Source organism: Lepisma saccharinum, chromosome 21 (genome assembly GCF_977018435.1).
Source record: "Lepisma saccharinum chromosome 21, izLepSacc3.1, whole genome shotgun sequence".
NCBI lineage: Eukaryota > Metazoa > Arthropoda > Insecta > Zygentoma > Lepismatidae > Lepisma > Lepisma saccharinum.
Window position 1 is genome coordinate 56,065,955 of NC_139249.1, and position 24,595 is coordinate 56,090,549.

General features: G+C 37.0%; 1 protein-coding gene across 3 annotated transcripts in view; it reads right to left on the reverse strand.

Moving 5' to 3' along the window:
• Window positions 1–24,595, reverse strand: part of LOC146004285 (transferrin-like) — a 219,343-nt gene that overhangs the window by 42,034 nt on the left and 152,714 nt on the right. For all 3 annotated transcript variants that reach the window (XM_083142995.1, XM_083142994.1, XM_083142996.1), the window contains one exon: window positions 3,590–3,734. In XM_083142995.1, coding sequence (XP_082999121.1) covers window positions 3,590–3,734 — 145 coding nt within the window. The remainder of the gene's footprint in view (window positions 1–3,589; window positions 3,735–24,595) is intronic.

A 24,595-nucleotide genomic window follows, 5' to 3' on the forward strand; every position in this document is an offset into this window, starting at 1 on the left:
GTTATACAATACAATTATTAGATAACCATCTAGTATAGCTGAAATTCATTCAGTTCTATTGCATATTTAGCTTTCAATATGTATTTCTGAATATTTGGGACAAATAATACTCATTTAACATTTAGATATCTCCGCATTATATCCATTGCTTGATGGTCAGGAAATGCTTTAAGAATGGGAAATATGCCTTGCTATTATTATAAAATTGTTTTGCCATTTGATGAATCTAACATCCATTTTTTTTTATCCACCATGGGGGGTAAAGGCGGTCAGGGGCGTGGTGCTGATCACATCACCCCCACTCACGACCGGATCAAGAAAGTGTGGGGCGTTACCCCCACACCCCCTATATGCCTTCATGGCGTGGTGCTATGCACAGGGGAGCACTTTACCTTTTTTTTTACCTTTACAGTCTTGATTAGCCTTACTGTGCATAAAGTGGACTTAAAACACCAAATCAATCAATCAATCATTTTTTGTTAAGTAAAATGGAGAAATTTGGTAATATAACTTTACCCTTTTTGAGGATGTATTGTATGTACTGTATTAAAATATCGCTTGAGTTCTACTTAAAACCAGATGTTGTCAATGCAACACAATAACTTCAACTTTAAAAATCTTTAATAAATAAACTTCATTATTTTCTCAGATCATAATCTGCAGTGGAAGAATATTGGACAGTGGTTTGAATCAACTTTAAACTGTAAGTCCAGTTACCATTAGTCTTTATGAGTATAAACTAGACTTAACACTGCAATGGTCGTCACATGGAATAAACTCCCATTATTGAGCGGGATGATCACTATTGTAATCCACAGCATATTATCGTTTTTACCCATTATTTGCCAAAATGTCTCTGTTTCTTTAGCGAGAAGGTCCTTTTTTAAAGTATTCAGGTTCACTGACCAAAAAATCATAAGTTATTTCACCCTACACATTACAGTAGAGAGGATATTCTAAACCTAGTGCATTACATTAGGATATGATGCAACCAAACAAAAATACATATCTTCATTATTTTGCTTTTGTTGTTTTCTTTAAAAAAAAATTCAAAAATAGGATTTTGTTGATATGGACTTTATACATTTAAAACAGATTTTAGAAACATGTACTGATATACGTGTATATATATATATATATATATATATATATATATATATATATATATATATATATACATATACATATATAAATACTATGTATCCTAAAAAAAGACTGCCATCAATTGTCGTGTGGATCACTATTATGCTCCACTGAAATATGAGCTCTAATATAAAGTCAACAGTGGATATATTTCAAATAACAACTGCACAAACATAGTTCCTGGGAGCCAAGGTCAAGAGTGGTGCTAAAATAGCAGTAGCACCATGGACATCTACAGGTTTTTATCCATGGAAGAGCAAGGAAGGTAATTTTTCTTACAAGGTGGGTGGGGGGAAGGAGAAGGAGGCATATTTTTCCCATATTAGTGGAAAATGTTCCTTCAACACACTTAAAATAATTAACATAAATTACTGTGACTGAAATGAAATTATGTGTGAAATATATAATTCTTAGGTGAACATTCATTTTCCAGACAAGGTGCCATGCCCCCTTCTCCCCCCTCTTTCTAGACGTCCATGAGTAATATGTGAAAAAATATGAGTGGATCACTATGTGACCACTGCAATGTTAAGTAAATTTGGCCTTTTTTAACAATCATTTTCATAAAATATTTGCAATGTGCTCAGCAATTTCCAAAGGATATTCTGCCTCTGATATTACAGCGAGTCCATAAATATACTGTCATACTTTAAAGTGGTATTACGTCACTTTGGATAATCGTATTTAAATGAAATTAGTGACACTTGAAAGAAAAACTCAAATATTTTATTTTACAACTCATAGACATTGAATGTGGCCCCCACGAGTGGCCCTGCAGACATCAAGGCAATATTCCCATTCATGCCATACACGCTCTAACATATCCACAGGGATGGACTGGATTGCAGAAGTGATGCGAATTTGCAGTTCTTGCAGGTTTTGAGGCAATGGGGGTACATAGACACAATATTTTATGTAACCCCATAAAAAAAGTCATAGACCGTCAAGTCAGGTGACCTCGTCGACCAATTGTAGAAGACATTATCATCATTTCCAGCACGTCCAATCCATCTTCCTGGAAGCCGCTCATTCAGATGTTTCCGAACATGTAAATGCCAGTGAGGAGGTGCTCCATCTTGTTGAAAAATAAATTCATTGCCTTCATTTTCTTCCAATTGTGGAAATAACCATTCAGTGAGCATGTCAAGATAAGCTGGACCTTTCACAGTGGTCTCTCGAAAGAAAAATGGGCCATAGACTTGACGTTTCGATATGGCACAAAAGACATTCACTTTAGGGGAGTCTCTTTCAACTTCAAAAATTGCATGTGGATTCTCACTCCCCCAAATCCTTACATTATGTCTGTTCACTTTTCCACCAGCGTGGAATGTTGCCTCAGCACTGAAAATTATTTTTCCTGACAGATTTACGTTATCCTCCATTAGTAACATAAAATGTTCAGAGAAATCTGACCGTTTTACAGGGTCATCAGGTTTCAACTTGTGCACTAATTGCAGTTTGTAGGGGTGAAACTTCAGTCGGGTACGCAGGATCTTAGATACGGTGGATTTAGGGATGTTCAACTGCTAACTAGCTCTACGTACAGACTTCTTAGGACTAAGAACAAATGCCTCCTGCACTTGTTCCACAATTCCCGCATTGACAGATGGTCTCAATGAATGGCCTTTCCTTTGATGACATATGCAACCACGATCCACAAAATCCCGGTACCACTTCAAAATTGACGTGTGTGAAGGAACCTCATTTTGAAACCTTCGCCTATAAGCACGCTGAACCTTCACCAAATTCTGCGTGGAATGATAAAACACACCAACACGTTCACCAAACTCTCCATGTAATGATATTCTAAAACACACCAACTACGTTCTTAAATCTTCTGTAATAACAACACAATTTTAAAGAAAAATATTCACATGTAACCTGCCTGCCTGCTAAATATCCAACAATGAACCTGCATCGTCCAATGTTGTCAGGAGTGAATTTATTTCAGTCTCTATGTTTGATCTTGTTCATTGTTGTCCATTGCTGATATTGGTGTCCATTGTTGACATGCACAAAAATATTTGAGCCACCAATTTCATTTAAATACTATTATCCAAAGCGACGTAATACCACTTTAAAGTATGACAGTATATTTATGGACACGGTGTACTTATTTTAAAGTATGAGTCCTATACATTTCTAATCCATTTTAAGAATATGAGAAGCAATAATGAAGGTAATATTTTTGAAAAGTATCTTTGATATACCATTACAATGGAACATGAGGAAAGATGATAAAACAAATGACTAGCATGCAATGTGATGCTGTGATTATTGGCATTTTTACCTTTGTTGCAATATTTTAAGTACCATTCTTACTCCTGTCCAATGAGTGCTCTATGACATACACAAATCTATAAAGAACCTCTGTTTTTGAACATAAATCTAAACTTAAACCTAATTCATGCAACAAACTGAATGAAAATTAATATTATATACTTACGTAGATCATGGTCATAATTTTCGTCTGATGACCAGGTTCCACCTAAACAAGACTCACTAAAGGACTTTGATATTGTTCTAAGCTCATTTTCTAATGTAGTGTACTCTTTATCACAATTTTGCGCCATGGTTGTCAAGGTGAAAAACTGAAATTAAAAGAAAGAGGTGTTAAGGTGTATACCACAAATATATTTTTGATATTGTGTGATAATATTTTCAAAACATGTTACATGTTATTGAATTTATATTATGCTTATGTACTCTTGATGCCCACAGGGTGAGTCAAGGTCACTAGACACTTTTTTTTGTGGGCAAAGGGAGAAATGATCCTGCTTTAATGCAACTTAAGTATTATTTTCGTTCCTTCAGTTTTCATGTCAGTAAATTTCTCCATTTTTCATATTCTTCTCTTTAAATATTTGCCTTTTTTGTTCTGCTTTGTTCCCTTTTCTTTTTGAGTATTTTTGTCCCTCACGTTTTACTATATTTCTTTTCTCCATCTCATTATTCTCACATATCTACCTGTTAACTATAACTTCTTTTTGTACCTTCTTCACTCTCCCTCATTTTCTGACTTCTTTCTCACTGCTTTTATATCCTTTCCTCGTCTCTCTTTTCACACTTGTCTTTCTTCTTTTCATTTTCATTGCATATTTCTTGTGCATTGCTTGTAGATGAATAGGGTGTTGCTGTTTCTTCCTTTGTCATATATTTTTATTGATGAACTGGCAACTTTTAACTTTACCAGAAAATGAAACTTATTTCATAATAAATAATTTTCAAAATATAATGCAGTGACTTCTCATCTGGTTTGAGTGTAATGAAATAATTTGACATTAATGCATATAAGAAAAGGGAAAAATATAAAATATAGTTTTGGTTGTTTGCATTATATAGTCCAAGTTGGACTTTCATAACAATTGAACAGGTCTCATTGTTATAACTTTTGGTAGTTCCTTGTGCATGATCAAGACTTTAATTTTAAAATGCCTCTTAGCATGTGGCTGCCATTACAAATAAGCAACACATAAAACCGTAAATGTGGCCTGGGGATGGGTTTTCTATGTGAATGACCCTTTATCAGTTTCATCATATCATCACATCCTCATCTTGGCGATTAATCAAAAGTGGCAAAATGCAAAGTAAAATAAACCAAGATAAGATAAGATAAGATTTATTTCCATCCACTTGATGATATGAGTACAAATAGCACTATGATATGAGATAGGTCAATTACATGTATAATTTTGAGTACAAAGGAATTAACACATACTTAAGCATATTAAAAAGTATAAAGAGTATAAAATAAAATTACATGTATGATTTTGAGTACAAAGGAATTAACACATACTTATGAATATTAAAAAGTATAAGAGAGTATGGAATAACATAGAAAATAGAAGAAAAATCAAAGGTTATGACTATTAGTGAACATAAAAATACAAAGGTTATGTCTATTAATGAAAAATATGATCTAAGTACTCCTCTGTGCTATAAAACAAATACTTCATAAGCAAGCTTTTTACTGTTATTTTAAATTTGGTTGGATTATGATTATTGAATTCCTCTGGCAGCTTGTTATAGAGTTTTACACCTTGAAATCCTAGATCACTATGTGTTTTGGATGTGCGGACAGTAGAAAGGTGGAGGGAGTTATGCATACGAGTGCTGTACTTGTGCATGTCCAGATTTTTTGAGAAGATTTTAGAATTTGTATGAATACAGTACAACGTTTCTAATATGTACAAACATGGAAGAGGTAATATTTGAAATTCATTGAAAATTTGTTTTGTTGGGTTTGAGAGGGATACATTCTTCATAATTTTTAATATGCGTTTTTGCCAAATAAAAATTTTCTGAATTTTGGGTGAACTGCACCAGAAAGAGATACCATATGTGAGTACAGGTTGAATCTGTCCAAAATATACTGTCCTTAAATCATTCAAAGTTAAAACATTTCTCAAAATTCTCATCATGTAGCAGAGCCTGCTTAACTTTTGAGTTAAATTAGTAATATGCATGTCCCAAGACAGGTTTGTGTCTATCCATACTCCTAAGAATTTTATTGCATTGCATTCTTTGACAACTTCATTGTTAATAATCACATTTAAGTTTTTTATTTGTTTTGCTGGATTAAAATTTATTAGAAATGTTTTATTAACATTCAGGGAAAGCTTGTTGTTGTTTAGCCAGGTGTTTAGTTGTGTTGTGGTTGAAATGGAATTCTTTTGAAGTTGCTCATATTCCAGGCTTTTTACTATGATATTTGTGTCATCCGCAAAAAGTATTGTTTGAGACTCTGATAAGGTTTCTGGAAGATCATTTATGTAGAGTAAAAATAAAACTGGTCCTAGAATTGAGCCTTGCGGTACACCTGTATTGAGGAACAGTTGGTCTGATTTGATTTTGTTAATATCTACATACTGACATCTGTCTTTTAAATAAGAGGTGAACCATTTTTTTGCTAAACCTCTGATACCATAATGGTCCATTTTATCTAGTAAAATGTCATGCTGAACCAAATCAAATGCTTTGGTGAAATCTAAAAATAATCCGTGCACATGCATTTTTTTGTCTCTCGATTTTAGTATGTTATTTGTAAATTCAAAAATAGCTTCTGATATTGACTTACTTTTTTGGTATCCAAATTGATGTTTGGATAAGATGTCGTATTTTTCTAGGAAAGTTACTAATCTATTTAGCATAATTTTCTCTATTACTTTAGAGAAGACCGATAAAAGAGAAATTGGCCTATAGTTTGAGCATTCTTCTTTGTTGCCTTTCTTGAATAATGGTCTCACTTTTGCTATTTTGTACTCACTAGGAAAAATACCTGTTTCTAAAGATGTGTTGCAAATACTTACTAGTGGTTGTAAAATACTATTCACACATTTTTTTAGTAGAGAACTTGAAAATTCATCTGGCCCTGATGAATACTTATTTTTTAAATTTATAATTACCTTCTCGACTTCTCCCTCAGTTACTGGTGTGAGAAACATAGTGTTTGTGTTTCTGGGACTGTTGAAATATGTTCTTAATCTAGGTGTAGAGATTACTGCATTTTTATTTACGGTATTGGGAATGTTCACAAAGTATGTATTAAAAATTTGTGCTACATCAAGGGGATTGCTTATTTTCTCTCATTCAGCCATAATTTCTATCTTTTCATTCACGTTCTTTGTTTTCTTACCAGTTTCATCATTAACAATTTCCCATAGTTTCTTTGATTTATTAGCAGATTTGCGTATTTTATCTGCAATGGCCAATTTCTTAGCATTGTTTATTACCTTCCTGAGAATAATTACATATTTTTTGTAGTGGTCTTTAAGTATGGGATTCTTGTTTTTCTGGATTTCTTTATATAATTTTCTTTTTGTTTCACAGGACTTTTTTATCCCTTTAGTTATCCAGGAAATTGATTTTGTTTGATTTAGGGGTTGTCTGTATGTTTTGTATGGAAATGCTATTTTACTGTCTTTGTGAATAAGCTTACTTTTGTATTTACATTTTCCTCCATGAGCACATCAGTCCAGTTTTCTTTCTTTAATGAATATACAAAGTTTCCTATATTTTCCTTGGTGAATTTTCTTTTTTCTACAGTAGTGATATGTTTTGCAGTTTTTTCTTTTATATTCTCTGGTATATGGACACTTATGAAAACTGCTTCATGATCGGACAAGGCTAAAGGTAAAATAGATGTGGTGTATTCAAAAAAATCTTGGTTAATTATTATTTGATCAATGCATGATTTACTTGTTGGTGTTATCCTTGTTGGTGAATTTATTGTTGCAATCAAATTATGGGAGGTTAGAATTGTATTTAGTTCATTTTTTTCCAGACTGTTTTTTAAAAAAATCTATGTTTATATCGCCCATCACTATAATGGGTCGTTTCTTATGTAGTAAAATGGACAACATTGTTTCTAAATTTTCAGAAAATGTGCCTAAATGTCCATCTGGTGTTCGGTATAAGCAAACTACTGTTGCTTCATTTTGTTGTAATTTTAAATTCACTACTGCGTGTTCAAAATTGAATTCTTCATTTAAATAATTCGTTTTTGTTACGTTTTCATATGGTATATTGCTTTTAACTAGTATGGCATCACCACCTCGTTTGTGTTGTTTACGGCAATATGCGCTGGCTAAATTAAAATTTGGGATTTGTGTGGAAGAAAACTCTTCTTCTCGCAACCAATGTTCAGTGGCACAAATTATATGTGGGACTTCTTTGAGGGATCCAAGAATCACATCCAGCTCATGGACCTTGTTCCTTAATGACTGAAAATTTTGACTCATTAACCTAAAAATATTTTTGTTTTCAGAGATAAGAAGTTGTTCATTTTTGTTTATGTGTCTATAAGGTGTGTGTGTTTGGTTTGTGTTTTCTAAATTAAGCGTTTTTGCTGTGGTGAGGTCTTGTACGTTTTGATGAAATATATTTAATATGTTTTCTTTTGCATTTACTTTTTTAACATGAGTACCTTTCCCTTCTTTTGTTTTTTTATCATCACTCTTGACACTTGGTTCTAAAATAAAAAATCTTCATGAAATTTTTGTGGTAAACGTTTTTCCCTTCTTGACAGTCTTGGAGCTCCGTCACTTCTGCTGGGAGAGAGTTCGACATGCCGCCTTTTCTCTTCAATGAAACCAATATCACTCACAGTTTTCACAGCAATGTCGCTAGCTTCTACACCCACCCTATCATTTTCATTGCTGCTCTTATGAAAAAAGGTAAACAAATATTTATTTTATCTATTCCAGTTGATATTACATTCATTCATTCAATTATATTAAGAATTAAGTGATGATAGGAATGATTGATGATTAGAAAAACTGATGAAAGAACACTCACAAGGAAAGAACTTCAGAACGTCAGTGGTGGTATGGAAAGCCAGCCACTGAGCTGTCAGGAAAGCATTATGAAGAAATAGTGCCATTTTAATGAGCATTCTCTTATTTAGATAAGTAAGTAAATTTTTTGTCAATGGAACTTCCAAGCATAGTGCAAGTCTAGTTAGCAAGCCTACAAACAGTGTACAGCATAAGCAAGAGGGTTAGGTGCTGGGTTGCAGTGCACACTCAAATAAATCTGTAATGCAATTAAATTGTATTATACTTAATCACCGAACACAATCTCCTTCAAAACATCAAATATTCCCAAGCCACTTCACCTTCCATTTGCATCTGTAATTCACCAGTGCTTCTACCTGTAGTCAGTTTTTCATGTTGACTGAGGCTCGTAATTAAAAAAAAATACCTATCTTGATATTTTCAGCAGGTGTGTAGAGAAAGCAGAAAGGCTCTTCTGGCTTGGGTCAGTGAGCTTTCAAAGTGTTCACTTCCCTCAAAAAAATGTGAGCAACTATCTCCAAGCATGCACTGACATCAGGGGCCTATATTCTAGTCTACCTGCTATCTGCAAAGCCCAGGCTTCAGAGACTAAAATGCACAAGAAAAATAAATAAGAAAATGTGCACAAAATTATTCATTTCTATGAGATGATGGTGCTTCAGGAGTTAGCAATTGAATTTTTTTTATGAGTTGAAAACCCTATGAGGCATTTTATGTATTTCAATCCAACTATGCAAATTTATCAATAACTAAAAGAATTAAATAAGGCACTTAAGACCACGTTAGCACCCTGTAGCCCCCAACAAGATCATCAGTGTATGATGGTCGCCTTGCAAGCCTTTAATTCGCCCTTGCTGCAATCTACTAAGATTGGAAATCGTAGTTCGCCTAGATGTTTTTCATCACCACCATCTTTTAGCGTCTGGGGTATATGCCAAAATATCACTGAAACGAAAATATGGTTACTTTTGAACATAGACTCCTGTCGTTTCAATGCACTTTGTCAATAGTCGCTCAAATGTTTCTATGACATGTTGCATGAAGTTTTCAAGCAGGCAAGTGGGACTTGGTGGAAAATGTCCTTTACAAGATCTATGGTACAGCAGGATGAGACAACAACAAGAGCAAGAAAAATTTCAGAACAATTTCTTTGCAAACTGAAAATATATATTGTTAATTAAACAGAGCGCCAATAGTTTCATTTCACTGTGTCTCCCAACGTACACACTTTACAAACTATTTCCTTCTCCTTAGGTGGCCTGTTTACTTCGACATCTGCTTCCTTCTGCTATAGCTCTCTCTGTGTAAATAATAATAAATGTTCTATGTTGCGAGTGAGCGCTCTAATTTCTGATGACGATTCACAGATTAAGATGTAGAAACGAAACTCTCGGCAAATTTTGGAGCATAGCGTAGGCTACAGTTTGAACATTAAGTCTTTGAAATATAGTGCGTGGTTGAGGAGGTCCGGAGGCTGCAAATATATGGGACAAGTCATCGATGATTTGATAACTCGAACTACCTTCAAATTAGATTTCTTATGTATAATTTTCAAAACAATAAATTCCATGATATTGCGCTTGAACGATATCGGTCAAGGCAATTTAATATTATAATCTACCACAACAATACTTTGGAAAATACGCTTGGCGCTGTGGACAGATTAGTATTTCAAGTACTGAACGGACGCGAGGCTAGGGAATTTGGGGTCCCACGAAATTTGTTGTGAACCACATGTGCCTTTTTCCTTATAAGAAAACGAAATTACATGTACAAATAATCGCATGGTACTGTTAGCTACATGAGACTAAGACTGTCTTTACAGCAAGAATAAATCAAACTTATACAAATCAGTTTTGAAGACAACTTTATACACAGGGACTTAACGAAACTTGATATATAGTATAAATTACCTTAAAAGATGTAACTTATAACTCAAACAACCGACCCAGGCAACACGACACACACAATTGAGAAAATTACTCAGTCCAAGTGACACGCAAGTGACATGCGACACGTGCAGTTTGCTGCCTGGCTTCCGTTCCTAAGGTTGTTACTTGCCTCTTCGGTCGCTTCAGACTGTTAGGGGTGTGCGACACGTGCTACCCCAAAGGTCCTCGTTCTTTGAGGGGACTCGCGATTCTGATATATACATCGGCGGCGCCAGGATGTACTGAAGGAAAAAAAAAAGAAAAAATAATTTGGCTGAATTAACAAGACACATTTGGTCAAGGTATTTATTAAACAATAAATATAGTACCATTTATTAAAGTTGGTAATTTTGAACAGTTTTTTTTTGTTAACTGCACATGTGTTCGATTTCTAATGAGAATTTAGTACTGGTCAGGAGCAGTGGCGGATTAAGCTTCCTCGCCGCCCCTAGGCACAAACTTAATGTGCGCCCTTCTCGAAAGAAAAGTAGTAACTTATTTGCAGTATTTTTACAGGCTAATATAAAAATTAGTGAACATACTGAAATAAAAAACAAAGGATAAAAATCAATAACAAACAATTTATTTTCTGTATGTGCTATACCTAAAATTATGTAATATATTGAGAAATTAAATTCACCAGTCATAAATGAAGCCGCTTCCGTCTCACTTTGGTTGCTGCAAACTCATGTATAAGTTCTTCAAAGTTGATGTGTCCATCAGTCAAGATGTTTGCTTCGATGTGGAGAATAGATAACTCGTTCAGTCTTTTATTACACATGGTTGAACGGAGATAAGTCTTCAGTCTTTTTAGGGCCGAAAACGAACGTTCGACTGAACAGTTTGTTACAGCAGTACACAAAAATATTCTTAATGCAATGTCCACATTTGGAAACACGGACTGCAGCTTTTCTTTCCGTATAAAGGCTAACATTTCTGCTGGCGAGTCACAGATTCCTCTGGTCTTCAGAAGCCCCGCAAAATGCACACATTCGTTTGGAAAGGTTGATTCCAGATCAGTTTCATATGCAGCCTGAAGGTTAGCTGCGCGTTCAGAAATGACACAAGAAGAACTTCGCAGAAACTTACTGAAAATCATGAAGTTGTCAGACATTAATTGCCCGACCCTGTGGCCGAGTGGTTAGCACATCGCGCTGCGACGCCAAGGGTCCCGGGTTCGAATCCCAGTCGGGCTTGGTTGTTTGTGAATGTCCATTCATCCATTTCATCACTCATCCCCATCTTCGCAAATTAGCCAAGAGGCACAAAACACGAAGTAAAATAAACTAAATCAAATCAGACATTAATTTATAGCTTTCTTTTCTTCTAATTAATTCAGCGTACAATTTATCAAGAATAGGAAGAAACACCTCAACTTTAAATTTTTATCTTCCTGTTAGAACAACCTCATTGTCTCTTACTTCATCGGCTTGAATGTCAGTGGCGTAGCATGGTCATTTCGGCTGGGAACGCCAAGTCTGAAGGAAAGGTCGGCCCTTTTTGGTTAATAATTTACTTATGGAATTAGTCGCCACAGGCATTGTTTATTTGCCTGAAGTCAGCTGGGTTTGCAATAAAGCATCATCATCCATGCAGTTTTTAGCTAGAAAATTAGATGCCTCACTATGCAACAAATGTTTTGAACTCTGGTGTTTTATACCTTTCGGCATGACACAAATCATTATAAAACCTACCCGAATCACAAGCCTCTGGACAACAGTAGACGTCATTGTTGTGAATGATCCAACTAATGATTGATTTGGTTTATTTTACTTCGCTTTTCTACCACTTTTGGTTAATCGCGAATATGAATATGAGTGATGATGATATTGATGAAGGGACACTCACAAAGAACACCCGTGCTCACCCCGGGATTCGAATCACGGGCCTCTGTCGTCTTGGCGCGCTGTGCAAAACACTCTGACACGCAGGTGGGCGGATGATCCAACTATCGTACACTCTACTAACATAACAGTGCCGATTAGTAATTCAGACCACTGTTTATTACGTCTTGAGAATGTTGATAAACATTTTAAAATAATTTTGTCCAGAGACCATTCGATGTTAAGAGTTTTCAAATGAATGCTAAATATTTCCATTGACACAATATTAAGCAGTTACATAATAACTAAAAAATAATAACCCGCAAAACTATTATTTTTTTATTATTATTAAGTGGTAGAGCAGCCACAGGCTGAACTTCTACCACGAGGACTTCAGCAACTTATTTGACAAAAACTGTGTTGATCTTTTAGTTTTTAATGCACATTGCTGTTCGTGCGATAAATTATACAATGCAGTGGCCATTAAGAAGTGCTATATTTCAGTTTGGTAAAGTTACGTCAGTCAATGTTGCGTATTGTAGCAACACATAGCACGAGTGGCACGAGCGCGAAGAACCGGGTAGAAATTCTACCGCTGTCGTCTGCTTCAGAAGGCAGGAAGGGTCACGTGAACCAATCACGTAGCCCTCTGCTCCATACGCGGGCGTAAGAGATAGCATTTGGGTGCGTGCTTTAGAGATCCAAGCTTTCCCTCCAGAAAGGCAGCAAGGAATATAGGGTCCTGTACGCCGAACCTGCTCGGCGTACGGCCAGGAAAGGCATTTAAAAAAATGCTAGAGCGAGTGTTGTTAGTGAAGCGTTGCAAGCGGATCGCGAGAAATAGCTATTATAATGCCATGAAGGTCAGACATATATGAAACTAGTCAAGATTTACTTTATATTTACAGCATTTACGCATTTTTTAAATATTAAATCTGGGAACGCCGGGCGTACGGGCGAACTATAACGCTACGCCACTGTTGAATGTTACGTTTTCTAAACCTTATATAACTACACTCGTAATTCATATCAGTTTTCTCCATGGATTTGTGCTCATAAGACTCGAACATGTCACGAAGAGAAGTTATAAAGTTCACAAGTGATTCAAATAAATCATGTGCTATTGTTAAATCTATGTTGGCACTTTGTAATTTCACGGTGACACTCTGGAATCTCTGCAGTATATCCTTCCAAATAGTGATCATGAAAGCTGTCTCCAGCCTGTTTAGTTGATTCAAGAGGGATAAGACCTCATTTCGAACTAGTGGTTTCTCAAAAGGATCATCACTTACATGAGTAAGGGCTTTCATTACACTATCCCAGTTTTCATATATACATGTACAAGCCTCCTCTCGTGCTGACCAACGTGTCTGTGATAAGGATTTTAGTGTTTTGCTTCCTGGATATAGGAAAGAAGCAAGTAAGTTCCAGCGTTTTGTTGAACTGGAAAAAAAAATGTAAATATTTTGAAGCATAGTGAAAAAAGAACATGCTTCCCTACAACTGCTTGCTGCACTACTTCCGACCAAATTCAAAGAATGAGCTGCGCAGGGCACATAATATGCTTTAGAATTTATTCCTTTAATTCGAGCCTGTAAACCTGTATATGCCCCCGACATATTCCTGGCATTGTCGTATGACTGACCTCTGCAATTAGTAAGGTCAATAGAATGTCTGGTCAAAATATCTATTACAGCTTCGGCTAGATTTTCAGACTTGTGACCTGGATTTGACAAAAACGAAAGAAACCTTTCAACAGGTTCATCTTCATTCACATATCTTAACACAAAAGCTAACTGATCAGTATGCGAAATATCTGGAGTTGAATCAACAATTATGGAGAAATATTTGCTTTGTTTTATTTCATTAATAATTTCTTTTCTCACTCTATCAGCAAGCCGTTCAATAACTTCATCACAAATTGTAGAAGACAAGTAGCTTGTATGACCTTTCCCCGGATTTCCATAAGCTCTAGAGACATCATGTAGTGCCCGTTGTGCAGAGAATGGAATTTTTCTTCGTGACCACGTAAGGGAAGCCAGCGACTTGTCAACTTCTTTACGATAGCAAAAACTCTTCTTAAGACACTGACCCAGTACGTAAGTTCCGTCTGAATATGTGATTGAAAATGGTTCTCCAAGGTCCCAACAGATTTCTGCCTTGTTAAGAGTGCCAACTCGCAGTTTTTGTGTTCTTCAGAATTTTCGTGTGATGCTAGAATATTTGAAATGTTTTTTCCAGTCGGAAATGCCGTGAGTTGCGATGTTTGTCTTGCTCTTGAACAACCTGCATGATGCATAATAAACGACACCAGTGCTGCACGAATATACCAAATAATTCCGGAAAATTGATTCGCCATTTACAAGTTTACGAAAAAAACCACTATTATTTAAAAATCTTGTCTTACATTCCTATGAGTCTTTGCGATTTAGAAAAATCGTTTTCAACATTCTTATTAATTCCACGTCTTAGAAGAATGTCAATTGTAGACTCATCCACACACCACTCGGCAGGATCGTCACTAACGAAATTTGCACTCTCACTGTCACAATCAGGAACTCCTACGAACTGAGGGGACACTACCTAAGGTGCACTTCCCTTCACTAAACCCACAATATTTTCGACATTTTGCGTTTCACAGAGTTCACTCATTGAGTTCACACTTCAATTTTTGAACTGCTTTCGGAAATCACTTGTTCCTTTCATCTAAAAAACGTGTCCACTGTACCAATCTTTTTCTGTAAGGTTGCTCCTCTTTCGCGCTTTTCGTTTGCAAGTTTACTATAAGCCGCCCCACTTAACTTTGTTCGCTTCATGCTGCCTGCTGCATAAAAAAAACAACCCACCAAATCGCAAACGCAACAAACTGAATGCACCAGCCAGAGAATACGGTAAGACAAAAACTAGTTGCGGTCCACGCGAGACCTGCACTCATTCACTCACTTATCAGCAGTGTTATCTGTTTATTTATTTTTTATAAGACTGGCATTTTTACAGATGTGAGTTTCAAACAATCAGTCTTCTTTCCTGCCTGGCCATTAACAAAGGCTTAGTGGAAGATCGAGTGGTATGTATTTACATAAACAAACCAACAAAGGCTGGGCGGCTTGCATTGTCATTGTAAGCGATAAAAGCCACAGCACGGGTTAAAAACAAATTGATTGGCGCCTGAAGGAGGCAGAGCAGACGAAACATTTCTTGATAACACATAAATCCGATACATCAAGGTTTCTTTCGTATGAAGCGAAAGTGTTGCAAACCGTTGATTTGAAACATTGGTTTCATAGGTCTAAATTGACACTATGTACGTAAGACACTTTTTATTATTCTTGATATTCTGGAAAAAAGATTTGCCGCCCCCAAGAGTTGTCGCCCCTAGGCACGTGCCTAGTGTGCCTATTTGGTAATCCGCCACTGGTCAGGAGTGCCCACAGGAGGGGATTAAGGCGCAGACTGCGCCATCGAAATTTTTTTGGGGGGGGTGATTTTTTAAAAAATATATAAAATTCAACATTTACATATTTTTCTAATATATGTATATATAAAAAAGTTTCCACCTTAGGTGCACCATATTTAATCCATTAGATGAAGAGAATGAATTATTTAGGGAAAGGGTGTCCGCAGTTGGATTTGTGGACACACGTTGAGTCCACTCAACTTTCGGAGGGGAATTTTTTGCGATAGAAATTTGACTGAGTACAGTATATCACTGGACACAAGTAGAATTACGTTATCAATGAACCAATGCTGCTTTATAAATAACAATGTTTATACTGCCAAGGGAATTGTAACGGGAATATGTATTATCAGGGTAGGAGGTAATATCCAACTCTTACATATTAGGCTCCTTAAATTGACACTTGACACGTGAATTCTGATGGGGTATTTAAAATTAAACGTTTTGGATACAATATCCAACTCTTGGTAGGGGGGCCAGCATTAAATTTGGGGGGATCCCAACTCTTGTGCGTTACTATTACGATTAGACTGTTGCAGAAACTCTGGTGTGGGGGACTGAATTTTTTTTTCGGAACGGGCAATATCCACTCTTCGATATCAACGGTAAGTCTAAAATTTGCATAGAAATGTTTGGTGGGAAGAATGAGTATTAAATTTGAGAGGGGAAGGAGCTATGAAGCTCTTGATAAAGTGTTAAATCTTAGGTTCTCAAGGGGATTTTTGTAATGCGGGAAGTGTTCAAACATTATATTTTGGGACTCTATTTACCGATATGATATGCATACGTTTACGCTGAACGTGCGAAAAGAGAAGCTGGGAAAGAGTAAATCTAGCGGGGTCCCATGAAAGTGTTGACACCCCTTTAAATTAATATTCTTGCAAGTTTGGAAAGAAACGATTGAACAGTGGCGTCTCGTCCCTTGGGGCTTCCGGGGCTTAGCCCCTAAAGAAAAACGGACGTATTGACGTAATTATCAATCACCATAACGCATAACTATCACACAGTCTTTTAAAAGGCGATTTTTACCCACGTAAATTCATCGTCTGCTGCAATGGATACGACAGCGCTCCTAGCGGCATTGATGTCAATTATCGCTTTCCGGAGCACGTCGCAAAGGAAGGAGTTGCCTACACCCACGTACGCTACAGTGAAGTTCACATGCTAGCAGAGAGAGAAGGGAAAAGTGCAATGGATTTGAGTGCTGATTCGGGGCTAGTTCCGACGCGTCACGTTCGATCTCGCGTGTTGTACTGTAGTGTTGTGGTGGCTTTCATTCGATATGTTTGAGTGAGTTTGGCAGGGTTGATGTTCGAACACAAATTGATGAAGGACATAGGCTGTCAATTACAAGACACAATGAATTTGTCCGGAAAATTAGGCATATATTAAATAGAATTATCGATTGCTTAAAATTCTGTGGTCGATATGAACTTGCTCTACGAGGACATAATGAAAGAGAACAATCTTTAAACAGAGGCATCTTCCCAGATTTATTATCCCTTCATAGAAGAGGGAAAACTAAAGAGGGAACTTCGTGTTCTTTATTGTAGTGAAGAGCTGAAAAATATAAACTCTATCAGTAGATTGCATTCATTTTTTATTTTAAATTATTTAGAGGGTACCTTTTCAGAAACAGTAAAAATGACAAACATAGTTTTAATAACTCCAGTGGCAACAGCTGAATCTGAACGATGTTTCAGCACATTGAAGCGTATTAAAACCTGCTTAAAGAAATGCAATGGGACAAGACAGACCAAATGCCTTGGCACTTGCTTACAATAGAGATAGAATACATTTCAAACATAGAGGGCTTCAATGAAAAAGTGATAACAAAATTTGCTGAGCAGAAGAACAGGAGTCAACGTTCGTAGAAAGGTATGTTTCACAACAATACCCGTTTTTTTGTAATTCATGTAATTTGTCATTACATTTTAAATTCTTTCAAAAAAGTAAGTCCAGTTTTGTAGTCTAGAAGAAAAAATACCTATTTTTTGTAATTCATGTGTAATTCATCCTCGCAATACATAATGTACATTTCCACTTTGACATGAAAAACTTTTTAAATCCATTCATTTTACGGATAATGACACAAAAAAGAGATGTGCAAAATATATCGGCGATATTCGTTTTGGTTCTCGACACGCCTTCAAACACCGCTAAAATTCACCTCCTACGTCACTGAAAACTTCCTCTGCACAGACTAGACTGGCCTGACGTCATCACTTAGATATGCGTGCAGGCAAGGCTGCTCGTCTCGTAAATCTAGCATGGGCCGTGAAAGCGAGAGCAAAAAGTCATTTGTTATTGTGTGTAACAAGTATCTATAACTTCCAGTGCAACAATGTGTGCTCCATTTCTTTGAGATGAATTATGCCCTAACAGTATAGTAGTATTTACTATAATTCACCCACTCGGTTTTTCCATTAGGCTGACAAAGCAAAACTGGTAGAAGGAAGATTATTTCCGTAACATCTTTGGCTCTTATGCATTTGAAGCATCGGAACGAGTCAGAACTCTCGAAGCAGCCAATTAACCAAGCGAGCCGCTGACGTCATCTCAACCCAGAACCTATCGCTAAGCCCGTTGCTCAGGTTTTACACGCCCACTAGGCTCGCTAGACAGATTCACGCAGTTCGCTGGAGATGTTCCGAAAGTAATTCGACTGGCTGAACACATGAACAGCCTTGATCATTGCCAATACATAGGTTGGTTCTGACTGGCAAGAACTTATTGTTACAATAATGCCTTTTCTGGAATTAAAATTATTTTCGTCATATATTTTCTTCTCAAATTATAAAATAACAATATGTTTAGAACAGTCTGGTTTACAAGCCAATTTCTGCAATATAAGAGGTGAGACGGTATAGAAAGGTACGCGGAGTTTTTAAATTTCCTGCAGTAAACGACAGTTTTCTACAGTTAATATATATATTCCAAATTTATGTATTTATCCTACTTTTCCGTCGCTTTTCCGTCACATCATTTAACCACAACGATGAGAACGCATGGTTAATTTAGTATGTGTCTTCTCTAACGTCACATTTCTTTCCACTTTTGACTAATCGCGACAATGAAGATGATGACAATATTGGAAGTCGGGATGCACACTCACACATACACACACTACCGCCACCACCAACCAGCACAATCTAAGTATCACCCAACCTATCCACGATATGAGACGAAACATTTGGTCTGTCCCGTCTCATTTCGAAAACATTCGCTTGTCTCGTCTCCTTTTATGAGATGAAACGGGAAACATCCCCCAACGTAACAATTTCCACTTCAATGAAAAGACATTCACAAAGGAACAGTCATGCCCAGGTCGAGTCAAACTTGGAACATGCGACTTCCTCAGATAAATCATGAATCATAATTACATTGCCAGTTCATTCGTGGTAATTCTGAATCTGTGTGTTTAGTTTGCACATATAAGAAGGATAATATATATTTTTCGAGGGCTCGTAGCGTTGAAACGAGGAGTCAAACAAACAAAAAAAGTCATTAAGAACAGTTTTTTGTCTTTATAATCGCTATGCACTGTGAAAGTTTGTACGATAACCCTTTGCATACGTTGTAAATTCTATATTTTTCGAGACTTGAGACGAGAACGAGCATTGTCCTCCGAACCCGAGGCGAGAACGAGCATTGCCCTCCGAACCCGAGACGAGAACGAGACGGATATTTATAAATGGAGACGAGACTGTCAACGAGACATTTACAAATAAACACGAGACAGACATTTACAACTCTCAACTTTCAACTCTCGTCTCGATAGGATCCCTAGTGGTGATGTTGTGAACCAACCAATAAATGCGTTCCGGTAAAGAGATGAGGAGGCTTTTTTTCGCAGTACAAAATTCAAAATGTATCGTACCATTTCAGTATGGAATGGGATATAATGTTATACACAATATTTCCTTGTAATAATTATACATAAACTAAGTATTGATATGTACTGTGCAACTAATGTAATCTTCTCAATGTATTTTCTCTTGTATTCACAAAATATTTGATCAGAAAAGAAACACAAACTGAAATTACTTTATGGAACAGAAAGTAAAATAGGCTTTATAAACAAAGTGAAGAAGGTAAACATTCTTATTTTGCACTGCACAGTTAACGGTAAATTTCGATGAAAAAGTTTAAAAAATATTTTTGAAAATTTGGTCAGTAATCAATTTTACAAGCAATATTTTTCGCATAACCTGAGAACATGCACGCAACAGAACCATTCCATTTATCTTGCACGTGAGCAACAGAGATATTTAATAGAAGTATGATCATTACAAAGCATAGCTTTCCCTTCCACTATCGCTCCTTCTTCTATTATTTAAATCTGTACAGATTTGTACAACTGCTGCACACGTCCGGCGTGGCTACCCCCCAGTAAACTGGACGCTCGAAGCAGACGACAAACGAGCTATCTCTAAGCAGTGACGTATTAACATGGTGGGGCGTGTTTTCAGCGCAACGCTAGCCTTTCAACTTTGTAAGTTTCGTTTCTGCCTTAAACTGAACGCATAGAAACACGAGAACTTGCAGGAATAATTTCTTCAGGGTGCAGTTTTTAAAATTGCTGTATAAAAAATGAGTGAAAATGTCCGCCATGCCAATTTTAGACTTACGTTGATATTGAAGAGTGGATATTGCCTCCTCCAAAAAAATAATTCTCAGTCTCCACACCAGAAATTCCGCAACAGTGTAAGACAATTGTAATACATAAAATTGGGTACCACCCTCAATTTAATGCTCAATCCCCCTCTAACTACAGCCCCTACCAAAAGTTTAAGACCACCAATTTTTTTCATATAAATGGATCCTGACCAAAAGTTTTTGGTACAAATATGGAGTGAAATTGTATGGAAGTAATATAGTGTGTGAGGCATATATTGCCGAAAAAATATTGGTATACGTCTTGTAGTTCTTGAGATGCGAAAGTGGAAAATCAAATTTCTTAACTGAAAAATCCAGCATTTTGAAGTACAGATGAATGTGTATACACGTAACCGACGTCGTTATGACAGTATTGAATTTTTTCCAGTATTGTGGAATATGAACGAAGGTTTTGGCGCAAAACAAGAATCCCAAAAAAATTTCTCGTGTCTTATATTTTTTTCTAAAATTTGCAAAATAAAAAAAATACAGGGAAAACTGAGAGGTCTTCAGATAACAATATCTTCCTCAGCGACTGCGCTGGAGTGAACAAATATTATCAGTTATTAGTTGAAATGTGTGTCAATAGATTGCGCAGAAATACATATCTCGAGTAGCAGCATTGTGCAAGTCCAAACGTGTGCGTTACGATTGATAATAAACAGGCTGTTTGAATCGCAAGCTACGTGATAATGGGGAAAAGATCTGTGCCCGTGGCCGTGAAATGGCAAATAAATTGGTATGTACAGATGCAATAGGTCTCATAGAGAAATCGCAGTCGCATTGAATGTGAGTGAAACCTGCGTGGCGAACACAATAAACAAATTCAAGCAGCAAGGTACATGGGTTGATAAACCACGCTGCGGCCGCCCCAGCGTAACGTCTGTACGCGAGGACCGGATTATCACGAGAGTGGCAAAGAATAACCGTAAAGCTCCTCTTCGAGGGATAATGAGGGAATTTGAAGATTCCACTAATAAAAGGGTCTCAAAGGTGACCATTTCGCGTCGTCTGGGCGAATGTAGACTTGCGTCTTACGCTCCTCTCAAAAAGCCATTGCTCAACAATGTACATAAGATAAATCGTGTGAAGTGGTGCAAAAATAAAAGAAACTGGTTCATGGAACATTGGGGTAAGGTCCTTTTCAGTGATGAATCGAGATTCGTGCTATACAGCTCCAGAAAAGTGAGAGTTCTGAGGACATCAACCAAGAAACTTCTCCCCGAATGTCTCGTGCAAGCTGTTCAGGGTGGGAGTCAATCAGTCATGATCTGGGGATGCATGTCTGCTGCAGGGACCGGGATTTTGAGATTCATTCCTGGCTCCATGGATTCACGAGAATACATCGAAACAATGAAAGATAACATGCTCCCGTCCGCCCAGAAGCTCCACAGCTGGCACTTCGTCTTCCAGCAGGACAACGCGACTTGCCACACGTCAGCAGCAACAATGGCTTGGATTCAAGCGAGGGAAATCCCATTGTTGCGTTGGCCAGCACGAAGTCCGGACCTGAATCCCATAGAAAACCTATGGAATACCATTGGTCTTCGTTTAGCCAGACGCCAGTCAAGGAATGTCCAGGAACTTCGTTAATAGATCTCCGAAGTATGGAATGAGATTACGCACCAAGAATGCCAGAAATTGGTTCGCAGCATGAGAAAACGTGTGAAAATGTGCTTGAAACTTAAAGGTGGACCTATTGACTATTAAAATTTCACATTTCATTCATCTAATTTCAGGAGAAACGTTTGTTTCCAAGTATATTTTCAAAGTTCAGATTTAATGATTTTACAAATTGTATCTTTAGTTGCATCTATTAGTTATAAGTGCATTAATATGCCCTTACACTTTCTTGATATTGATGTACCTTTCAATATCATTACATAATAATTCCAATTTTGTATTAAAGTGTTTATTTCATGAAAAGCACTCGCATATGTACTTTTTCTGTTTGAAACACACATGACAAGGTGGTCTTAAACTTTTGGTAGGCACTGTAAAATACGCGCCATAATGTAAGACCTACAGTTCAATACTGCCTCCTCCCCCACAACGTTTAATTTGGTATATCCCCCCGAGAACCCACGTGTAAATTAAGGCCTAATATGTAGGAGGTGGATATTCCCCCCTCCCGTTCCTTCGGTAATACCCTTAAACACTTTTTTTCTTCATCTAATGGATTAAATATGATGCATTTAAGGTGTAACATTTTTACATATATTTTGGAAAAATATATAGTACATGTTGAATTTTATATTATTTCAAGAGAAAAAATCCCCCCAAAAAATCTCGATGACACAGACTGCGCCATAATCCCCCCTGTGGGCACCCCTTCACATTACCCGATACAACGGAAAAATAATGTCAAATTTGCATTTCTAACTTATTGTCGGAGGACAATTTCAATTTTATAAGAGGAATTAGTAGGGGAAATGCCCGGACTCACCAACATTAAGTGAGGATCGAAAAAACCTCAAAAACTCACTTTCTCACGACGTTCTACGCCTCATTTATTGCGATTATGATGTTTGCAGCGAAGAAAACAGCACCAAAACATCAAAAAACTCACTTCAATTCACTGAAGTGAGCCGCAGTGTTGCAAAACCTACGAAAATTTCATCAAAACCTCAAAACCTTATTTTCTCTCCACGTTCCGCGCTTTTATTCGTTGCGCTGACACAGCGTGATGAGTAAATAATGCACTCTCTTATTCTTGAAGGATGAATGCACCTTATCGTAATTTTCCAACTCCGGGACGAAATGTTTGTATATCGTGACCTTTGCAAACCTCATTTGGGGAACGATGTGCCACACACACACACGCGCGCGCGCGCTTGTATTGTGACTATTTTCTCTCCACGTTCCGCGCTTTTATTCGTTGCGCTGACACAGCGTGAGGAGTAAATAATGTACTCTCTCTCATTCTTGAAGGATGAATGCACCTTATCGTAATTTTCCAAGTCCCGGTCAAATGTTTGTATATCGTGACCTTTGTAAACCTCATTTGGGGTTCAAAAATACCTCAAAAACTCATTTTTTCTCCACGTTCCGCGCTTTTATTTGTTGCGCTGACACAGCGTGATGAGTAAATAATGTACTCTTTCTCATCCTCGAAGGATGAATGCATCTTTTCGTAATTTTCCAAGTCCGGGGCCAAATGTTTGTATATCGTGACCTTTACAAACCTCATTTGGGGAACGATGTGCCACACACACACACGCGTGCGCGCTTGTAACGACAAATTTGTTCCCTCTCTCTCTGCGTGTGCTATCAACGTTAACACAATGACACAAATTCAACAAATAGGTAGGCCACGATCTTCCTCCTAAATCGCATTACATACATGTGGAAAAAAAAAATTTTACCTATCATTACAAAAAAAAAAAAACTTTGACCGTATTCTTAAATAACTAACAAGGACAATGAATCTTTTTGGCTTCCGTAAACAGATCAACATGGAGACTGCACCGCCAAATTTCAATAACCTCTTACCTTCCGTGTTATCTAAACTCAATGGTTTACTGATCGTTCACCTTAACAGCATATGGACGAAATTGGATGATGATGTGGGCAAGATGTTTTTTTGTTTTTAATAACAATTTACATTTCTACGAAATTCCGATCGACGGGAAACTTCAAATCACCGTGAATCCGGAAAACGCAGGCGAAATCAAAATTTCTACCGGCAAGAATATTTTTCGAATTAAGCACGACAAGATGCTTTCTAACATTACGTACGATGTTTCTGCAGGAGATTATCTTTACATGGAACTCCTCGGAGATTATGACAAACTTATTCCTCTCTTCGTAGAATTACGAATCGTCTATCCTATTATAAATAACCGTTAACCAAAAATGCCTAACGACATTTTCGGCAACACCAAACGTGTAGACCAGGGGTTTCCAACTGGCGGCCCGCGGGCCGCATGCGGCCCCCGTTGCCTTTTTCTGCGGCCCGCGAAGCCAGTTTGCAAAATACATTAATTTTATTTATTTTTATTAAAATACGTTCTTTTTTTACGGAAGGAACGGATGCTCTGTGAAGAAAGACAATATCACAGGTAGAATTGATTTTGCAGTCAATAATGATAATCAGAAGAATCTAAAGTGAAGTAACTTTCTCTTCACACCATGCATTCCATCCCTTCGTTATGTGGAATGAACTCGCCTGCTTCATCGAAGGCTTCACTCTTTGTGTTCAGAAACAAACTGCAGAGAGGCGCTATAGAGATCTGTTTTACTACGCACGAAGTACGAAGAGATTTCCAGTGTTCCAACTCGGATTGT